The 10,065-nt window shown below is 41.0% G+C and overlaps 1 protein-coding gene across 2 annotated transcripts in view; it reads left to right on the top strand.

Moving 5' to 3' along the window:
• The first annotated feature begins 210 nt into the window (after positions 1 to 210).
• Positions 211 to 10,065, top strand: part of KMO (kynurenine 3-monooxygenase) — a 58,175-nt gene continuing 48,320 nt past the window's right edge. The window contains exon 1 of one of the 2 annotated variants that reach the window (XM_053605724.1): positions 211 to 554. In XM_053605724.1, the coding sequence (XP_053461699.1) occupies positions 399 to 554 (156 nt within the window). In that variant the 5' untranslated portion in view covers positions 211 to 398. The remainder of the gene's footprint in view (positions 555 to 10,065) is intronic. The other variant, XM_053605723.1, reaches the window with a different exon arrangement.

Raw genomic sequence — 10,065 nt, 5'->3', positions numbered from 1 at the left:
AGACTGTTAAAGACAATCAACAAAGATCCTTAGGTGAAATTCCTGGTTGGTCTTAATAACAACAATCCACAGGTGAATTGTGGAACCTCGTCATCTTACTCTCTAAGGACTGTATAAGATGCCTCAGATAGGGGAAGTTTCATTCATGGTTAATCATGAATGAAAATGAAACTAAGAGTGCGTGCTGTAGAAAAAGAAGAAATGTTACAAGACTGCTTTAAAAAATTCCCTGTCTTACACATGAACTAGAGAGTGAGTGTCCTCAAGGAGGTGTACGTTTCAAATTTGGCTATTGCAATGAATTTCATTATTTCTTAATGCTGAGCCGATTGTACTTTGAGCTAGGAATGGGTTAAATACTACCAAGGGAAATTAGCCCTGGCCATACTGGCTCTTAAATGCACAGGGCTTTGGGCCATAGAAGAACTGAGAAACTGGTGTGTAGGAGAGAGAGTTCTCTCGGTGACAGAAGCAACAGTTGTGAAAACCCTTCCGCAGTTATGGATTCATCTGATAATCAGAGGAAGAAAGTGGCTGTCATTGGTGGTGGCTTGGTAAGAATCTTTTTAAACGTGTTACTATTAGTGATATTATATTAATTATTATTACTCTTAATTATTATTCATCATTTCTACAGATTGTTAATTTTCTTGCGGATTTTTTTCTGATATTTAAATGCACCACTTTAAATATATGTTACCTTTAATTTGTTCTTTTCCTGGAAAGGCATTTTATATCCATTAAATTCAAAAACCTTTGTTTTCCTTCATTATTAAGGTTTAGCATTTCTTAAAAACCAAAAAGAAGTCAAACTGAACTTGATAAAATCCCCAAATTGGCTATGTTTTTAAGAACAGTTATTAGGCTTAATATTCACTTAAATAATAAATTTGCCTGACTTTATATAAAACTCAGTTAATGCTGTTTAATGAGAACAGGGTCAAGGAACATGGAAGGCCAAAATTATCATTTGAATGCTTTCTAGTTATATGATTAATTGGGAACGATATTTGATTGCCTGACTCATTTTAGCTGTTCCAACTTAAGAGGGTAGAGCAAGGCACGCACCTCTCATTAGCCAGGTGAAATAAAAGTGCTGGTACTTGCCCTTCACCTTGGCAGATGTAAGGAAAGGTCGCTCCATTGCTTCCATGGTTATGGTTTCAAACTATTTCTGCGTCATGTGAGTCTGCCTCAAATAAGCTGCACTTCCCCCCTTTCAGCGTAATTTCTGGCTTAGACTGAAAATATCCCAATTAAAGTTAAATTGTGTTACTTTCACCTTTGGTCAAAGCACTTGCAAGCTTTTAAGTCACGGGTATTCATTCACTTACTCAACAAAAATTCATTGAGGGGCTGACACTTGTCCAGGCTGCACACAGAGTGGTATATTTCATGCCACATGGGTATTTATATAGTGTATGCTAACTTTGTCTTTCACTCTAAGTGCCAAGACAGTTCCTTTAACATTTCTGCTTCTAAACTTCAAGGTGCTAAGGAATGCTAACACCTGCTACGTTGGTCACTGAATCGGAACTACGTTGTCAGAGCTGCATACTAGGTTTGGGTCAGATTCTTTCCTATCAAAATGTTGCACCAAATGAAAATTCTTGTATTCAGTAAAATCTTCTTGAGTGCTTGCTATGTGCCAATATTGTTTTAGGTAGTAAGGCTACAGGGGTGAACATTCGGGGGAGGAGAAAGACAATGAAGAGGAAAGCACATAAGATAATTGGAGTTCGAGATAAGCAATGTAAAAGAAAGGCCAACACAGTAATGCTGTGGAGTGTCTTGGGGGACGTCTGTGTAGTGTGTGCGCAGAGACAGCCTCTCTGAGGAAGGGAATGGGACCATCTCATCTCAGGAAAGAGCATTTCAGACAGAGGGAACAGCAAGAAGGGAAACCCTGGGGCAATAATGAGCTGCCCAAGTGCAAGGAGCAGAAAGAAAGACAGGAGCAGAGCAAGGCCAGAGAAGAGTAGCTGATGCGGCTGGAGCAGCTGGGATAGCCGCTCTCGGAGAGTAGCTGAGACAGCTGGAGAAGCTGACATAGCCGGATCTTGAGAACCAGGCAAAAACGTTGAATTTTATTTGAAGTACAATGGAAAACTACTGGAGGATTTTAGGCAGCAAAGTAAGCTGTGACTTTGAGAGGTGCCTCAGGCTATCATGTGAGAGTGACTGGGAGAGTTGGAAGGAGGCAAGATAGACAAGTTAGGAAGCTATTATGTTAGTCCAAGAGTTGGACGAGGGTGGCAGCAGTGCTATCTCTTATGTCTCGGAGAAATCCAAGGGGCAGAGGCCAAATACGTGCTTGGATGCATGACTTTGGAAGAGATAAAAATGTGGGTGTTATTCATGGATTTCTCACTAAATAATACTTAAAACTCTTCATCGTGTAATTGCTTTATACATGTACTGAAAAATAGAACACATCAGTTATTACACACGTACTAGAAAGCACCTAAAATTCCTCTGCAAAAGGATTCTATCTATCCTGTTGCTCAGGCCCATGCCTAGGCATCTATATTTTATTTTATTTTACTTTATTTTATTTTATATTTTATTCCTTGTTCACTCATCAGTAAGCCTTGGTGGCTCTACATCCAAAATGTATTTCCATTCCGTCCACTGCTATCCTGCTAGTCCAAGCAATCATCATCCCTCATCCATACTCTTGCACCTAAATAGTCTGTCTATTTAGCCTCCTAAATAGTCTCCCAGCTTCAACTCTATCCACCTGTAATCCATTTTCTACACAACAGCTCAAATAATGAATTCTTTTAAAACATGAGTCTAATCATTATCACTCTCCGCTTAAAACCTTTCCTTTCAATAATCTCCCATTATAAGGAAAGCAAAATCCAGACCATTTACCAAAGGTCCTATATGAACTAGCCCTATCTACCTTTCTGGCCTTACCCTTTCCCCCATTTTATGTTCTTTATATTACCTATCAGCATTCAAATTATACACTTTTCTAAACATGTTTTTTAAATACCTATCCTGACCTGGACGTAAATTCTTTTTTACTGATGCGTGCCAGTGGCTAGACTCGTGCTTGACATTATAATGTATTTTGGTGGATGAATGAATGAGTGAAATGAGTGATATGAAGGTGAAGGAAATTTCATAACACATGCAAGTTTGAATATTCAGGAAATTTTTTTTAAAGTTTTGATTAAATAGAGCAATCCAAGAAGGTTAAATTCATTATGCAGAGGACATATTTCCCCCCTCATCTTCTTACTTGTTATGTTCACATTTCCCATCTCCTCTTCCCTACAGGCTATACCCCACCCAGTACCTTACACTGTCTAACACAGTAAAGTTCTCCCCTGATCTCTATGGGAAAAAATTAAGAGATGAAAACCTATCCTTAGAAATCCAAGGAATACAGTGAACTTCCCTCAATTTTTTCAGTGGTAGCCTACCATATCTAGCCAACTTGCCTTGTGAGAAATGACCATGAGAATTTGTCCTTGCTCTGCTATCGTGGTTCCCTGAACCCGGCATAAACCAGACCGATGTCCTTTCTTTGAAGACATGTTCAGTCAAAGAGGCCAGAAGGAATTAACAGATCAGTTAAGGAACTCTTACTGAGAAACTAAAGGTGAATGAAACTAAACCATTATCATAAACTAGGGAGTTTAAATATTGAAGAAAAGAATGGAAATGGATGTTAAAACAGTATGTCAAGAACATGAATATAATATTTAGAAAACCCACTGTATTGACTTAATATTTTCCCCCTGGTGTGAATCACAACTCCTCCATCCCTTCCCCTGCCAGTTATAGAAAATAATTACAGGAGGATCAAACTGTAAAGACCTTTCTCCTCTTTGAATGATCAGAGGGATCTGTTTGCCTTTATCATTTGCTGGATGCTGTTAAAGTTTTGTTAAGCATAGTTTAATTCCTCATAGAAATATTTTCACTTCATGGATCTAAAGATTGTCTTATCTTGGGCTCTTGCTTCTGTCAAAAGTGCTAAACGTTTTCTGTGTATGAGTTTGATTTCAGAACAAATCACTCTTCACAGAATCACTCTTTTAGAAGTTATGAGAAATTTGATAATACTTTTCATCAGAAAGGTGTCATAAGAAATGTAGTCCTTTTAAAGACTAACTTGAAAAAGGATTTGGAAAACAATCTCTACCTTGTTGGAAGAAGTTCTACTGGGAATGCATTTCAAGTCTAACCAGCTTAGTAAAAACCTGCCCTACAAAAAACTGCCATAGAAACCACCTTACTGACCGGATGCAGTGGCTCACACCTGTATTCCTAGCATTCTAGGAGGCCAAGGCAGGTGGATTGCTTGAGCTCATGAGTTTGAGACTAACCTGAGCAAAAGCAATACCCCATCTCTACTAAAAATAGAAAACTGAGGCAAGAGGATTGCCTGAGCCTGAGTTGGAGGTTGCTATGAGCTATGACGCCATGGCACTCTACCCAGGATGACAGCTTGAGCCTCTGTCTCAAAAAAAGAAAAAGATAATAATAATTAATAATAATACAAAAAAGAAACACCTTACTTCATGTTAAAGTGATAAGCTGCTTTTTCTTCACAAAGTGGCAAGCCAGACAAATTTAAAAAAAAAAAAAAAGGGCATCTAACCCATACAGTTATCCTTAAGCCATGTCCAAATTCAAGGTCCTTGGGATTCAGAAATACTGCTTTTGATGACTATTTTCAGTGTTTACCACCAGTATGAAGCAAATACTTGATGCCACAGAGCACCATTTCACTAACAGCTCCAGCTACTCGAGTCTTTATTTTTTGGCTGAAGCCAAGAACCTTGGCTAAAAGAACTATTCGGCACTTGCACCTGAGCTGTGTTCCGCTGGTGCAGTGTGTCCACGGTTTTAGCATATATCCTGGAGAGATATTTCAAGGTACCATTGAAGTACAGCATAACCTCTGTAAGTTGACTACCCAAGGGGCTGTAACAAACTGGTCAACATAAGGAACTAGGCCTTCGGTACTGCTATGTACATGTGGTGTGTGTCTAGTTGATGAAAATAAGATCAACTTCAGGAGGTGGCCAATGTAGAGAGGTGGTTAGCTTTGGAGATTCTTTTGTGTTTCCTCCATCCCTCCTTCTGAAAAGTAACTCACCACAGAATGTTTTGGGATCCACTCTTTCTATTTGACCCAGCAAGATTCTCCACTGTTGAGACTTATTGTGACAATTGTGAACACTCCAGTGTTCATGTCAAGTTAGTCACCTCTGCTAATGAAATTGCCTTTAAGGCAATTTGGCCTCGACAATATGAGAGTTTGCATGTCACAGATGCAAACTCTAGATTCTATCATGGATTTAAAGGCTGAAAATGGTTTTGATGCCAAATGGGGTCCAAATGGTTGCTTTTGCCCTGTCTCCTTCAGATCTTTCCACCTCACCACTTACCCTTCACTCAGCTTGGTGGGCTAGAAACAGCACTATGCAAGCAGACTTGGTGTAGTAGAGCAAGTGTTGCTGTCCACTGGGCTCTAGTCAATGACACAGAGGCAGCACCACAGATGAAATGAAGGATTTAAACAAGGGGTGGCTGGTGCTCGCTCAGGCACAACAGCAATCAGCCATCTTTATTCACTTTCTTATATACCCAAAATCATCAGATAAAAATAATCTGAGAATAAAGAAGACAAAAGGTAAAGATTCCTTATCAGCATTAATGCAGCAAAGTGCATACACATCTTTCTAAACCAAGAATATCCTGTTTGGAGTTAAACAACAATGGAGATGCACCACAAAGGGCTGGGTTGTCTGTTCTGTTTGTCCACTTCCCTACAGGACTAATTGAAAGTTTTTGTGTAAATAGAGGTAGGGGATTAAGTGCCATGGTCCATTCCCCCAGGCAGATGATCTGTCTCCAGCTACGACTTGGCGTGGGCTCTCCAGCACTCTCTTTCCTTTAAGGTGTGACTGCCTGCATTTTTCAGCAAAGCCGCTTATGCGAGCTGGGGGAGAATATCCTCCAAAACTCACATCTAGCCCAAGTACTGGAAATGTTCCTTCTCAGAGCCTTGTACCTCAAGGAGCACAAATGAGACTGATTCACCTGACAAGGGTTCAGGGGACTGTGCCCCTTCAGTACGCGACCAGCTGGAAGCTCAGGAAACCTGTTGGTCTCACTTTCTTCCTCTTGGGCTAGACTAGATTCTAAGACTTTTTTTTTTTTTTTTTTGCAGTTTTTGGCTGGGGCTGGGTTTGAACCCACCACTTCCAGCATATGGGGCCGGCGCCCTACCCCTTTGAGCCACAGGTGCCGCCCTAGATGCTAAGACCTTTAACTCTAAAATTCTACTCCTCTTCCTTCTCACTTCCTCACTCACACATCTCTAGGTTTGTTCTCAACACACTTCTAAAAGCAGAAATCAAATGTCACCCAGAATTTTCACTTTCCCTAAAGTAAACATCCTGAGCACACAAGGACCACCAAAAATCTCATAATTTGGGGCTGAGTTCTGTATATAATTCAGTTCAAGTGTGCACTTTTTTATTGTTTACAAATCTTAATGTACTATGCTGTCTCAAAGACTTAATGACTATGAACTTTGCTATTCTTATTTTATTATTATTAAAATAAATAAAGCTGTATAGACTTTACTCTTATTTTCTACTCCCTAGGCTCTGAGCCTTCTTTAATATGAAAAACCCTCATTACTGCCCCATACCTAGAGGCCTTCTAAAAACAGAGATGGAATGAATTTTTCTGTGACTGTAGAAGTCATTTTGAATTTTCTCACTGTCAAGGGGCATGTGTTGATCTCACTCATTTTATTTATTTATTTATTTATTTATTGAGACAAATTTCACTCTGTCATCTAGGCTGGAGTGCCATGGCCTCAGCCTAGCTCACAGCAACCTCAGACTCCTAGGTTCAAGCAATCTTCCTGCCTCTGTCTCCCAAGTAGCTGGGACTACAGGCAGCTGCTGCAACACCCAGCTAGTTTTTCTATTTTTAGTAGAGACGGGGTCTCACTCTTGCTCAGGCTGGTCTCAAACTCCTAAGCTCAAGAGATTCACTTGTGTCAGCCTCCCAGACTGCCAGGGTTACAGGCCTGAGCCACCATGCCCGGCCTCTCAGCTCTTTTCTCTTTCTCAATGCTGCAATTCCTCCCATCAAACAAGTTTTCTTTCAGCTGTTTTGTGTAGGAGCCAAGGGAAAACTTCCCCTTTGCCCTCTGAAGGTTTGGTGAAAAATCAACTTACAAAAGACAAACTAATGAAATAAAAGCTTACACATGTGCACAGGGAGCATCATACGGAGATTACCAAATCCCTAATGAGGTACAGAAGCTTATATACTATCCGTAGGGTACAAAAACAGTGGGGACTTTGATCATAGTTAAACGAGTTGGGGGTGGGAGAGGAGGCTGGGCTAGCTAGCACAGGCACTCTTGCTATGTAAATGAAATCTCACAGGTGGCTGCGCTGAGGGAGACTCCGTGGTCCTCAACCTTCCTAATGCCATGGCGCTTTAATACAGTTCCTCATGTTGTGGTGACCCCCAACCATAAAATTATTTTCGTTGCTACTTCATAACTGTAATTTTGCTACTGTTATGCATCATAATGTAACTATATGATATGCAGGATGGTCTTAGGCGATCCCTGTGAAAGGGTTGTTCGACCCCCAAAGGGGTGGCGAACCGCAGGCACTAGATGGTGCATGTGTCTTTGAGACCTGTAGGAGTGTCAGACTCAGTTCCTCCTTCCTGGATCGACCCTGGGGAAGACCTGGCCACTTCAATGCAGATTCTCTGCACATGCAAATCCCTCTCCCCTTACTGTAGACAGCTTTGGGGGGCTACTTCTTTCTGTTTGCTGGCTCTCAAAGTATGTCAAAGAAACATATTTGAGGGTAGATCACTTTGATTTCTCTTCGCTTGCTATGTATGTACCTTTCTCTAACAGCCCTGCCCAATATTTGGACATATATTTTGCTGCCCTGATGGATTCCCAAAAAGCCTCATACATCTCTCTCCCACCATGCAGAGAGCTCACTGCCCTCTTCCAATTTCTTTCATTTGCACCAGGAACACTTGGTATCTAGAATGGAACCAACCACTTGAGACATCTTAAAGCATTGTCAACTGTCTGCAAAGAGTGTGTTTCTCCTTCTTTTGTATTTGGTCCATCTTCCTGCAAAATACGCTCAGATTATTTATCCGTCTGTCTGCATTTGTCTAGTCGTTCAATGATGCCTCTATCTGTCCACTCAAAGAAAAAAAAGAGCACTCTCATATGCTGTTGATGGTAATCTAAATTGGTATTTTTCCCCTCTGGAAGACAATTTTAAAGTATATCCATGTCTCATCTCAAACATATGGAGGGTTTCCAGAAAGCAGCACCAGCTACCTCTCCCTTAAAGCTGGTATCAGGAAGGCATGAAAAACACAAAAACACAAAATCTGGAGTATATATGTGAGCGTTCAAAATACACAGCAAAATCTACTAAAAATGATGTTGCTCCACACACTTTGAATTGCCTCCCTGTGCTTTGCAGCTATTCTAAAAGTAAAGACCCAGCAGACATCTCCCTCTATGCTCTGCACTGTCAAAATTCTTTCCCCTAACTCATTTCAGAACTTCTTCTTTCTCCCTTTTCTCTGCTTTCTCATTCCTTCATTATCTTTATTTCATTCTTCCCTGGGAGTAAGGCCAAGAGCCAATGAGCATATTCAGGACCTGTGTAGGAAAGGTGGTATGCCTCTTACAGACTGTGCGTGAGGATAGCCAAAAAATTAGTAGGAGAGAGAGGCTGGGACCACACGTAAGAATCTACAGAGGGTGCCAAAAAATGTGTACAAATTTTAAGAAAGGAAATACTGTATTCAAATTATAATATTCAATATATACCAGTAATGTTTCTCACCTTGTATATGGTATTTTGTATCTCCTGTAATTGCGGAAGTGAAACATGACTTGAGTATTACAATTTTAACACAGCGTTTTTCCTTTCCAAAAAAGTATATACATTTTTCAGTACCCTCTGTATTATGTCACATTGAAAATTTGGATCTCTATCCTGAAGATGTAAAGAGGTGGCATCTTTCATTAAGATGAAAGTGTGTCATTCAACTTCTGATTTAGAAGATCACCAGCTCCGGTGTGGAGGATGGCTTGAATAGGTAAGACTGGGGAAAGAGGTTAATTAGAAAATATTTGCAGGAGTCCAGGTGAAAGGTAATGAGGCCCCAGGTAAGGGTGGTAGGGACATGGGTGATTCAACATTGATTCAAGAGGAGCAGTCTTGTTGCTGGAATAGCAACTCCACTCACTAATTCACTGAACCAGGTTAGCTCGGTTAACATTTAACATCTCTCTCTAGAGGAATGTTAAAGATACGGGATATAGAAGGAGGAAGAAGGTTTATGGAATACAGACTGCAGGAGAAGGAAAAGACTGAGGGATGAGAACAGGTTGAATTTTAAGTATGTTGAGGTGAAGATGCCCAGAGGCACAGTTAGATAGTTGTTGCCAGAATTTCTGTCTGCTAGGTCCTTGGTCCTGGAGATATGAAGAATGAATCTGCAAACCCCCAAGTAAGCAAAAGGACAGAATTTCTTGATGGATATGTAGATAAGGGGGGAAGAAAGTTAAAGCCTGTAGCAAGCCAAAGTCCCCTCTTTGGTGCGTAGCCCCTTTGGGCCTCTGTCTAGGGGATTATATACTGTTTTTCCTATCCTGCAGGCAGGCATTTTGGGGGAGATGGAATGTATGTCTGCATTATGTCACAACCATTTGGTGCCAAGGGGTTGGGCAGAAATGAATTTCAAAACTCCCACAGTGCAGGGGAATGTGGTCTCTGCTCCAGGAGAGGCAGTTCCAGCTGAGGCAGTCAGGCTACTTTGTATGACTTTGTTTTGGGTCCAAAGAATGCAGCCTGTAGAGGACCTGTTTGTGCCCAGAAATGGGGGCCTGGGCCTGACCCTGATTTCTAAGCTCCCCCAGGCCTAGAAAATGGAGGGGTTCCCATCCAGCCTTGAGCAGGAGAACCCTGGAGCACAGGTTCCTTAGTCATAGATGAAGGAGAACTATTCAGGCTAGAGAAA

This window comes from Nycticebus coucang, chromosome 10 (assembly GCF_027406575.1).
Source record: "Nycticebus coucang isolate mNycCou1 chromosome 10, mNycCou1.pri, whole genome shotgun sequence".
Taxonomy (NCBI): domain Eukaryota; kingdom Metazoa; phylum Chordata; class Mammalia; order Primates; family Lorisidae; genus Nycticebus; species Nycticebus coucang.
Note: the sequence above shows the minus strand (reverse complement) of the source record. Positions and strands in the feature narration are given on the sequence as shown.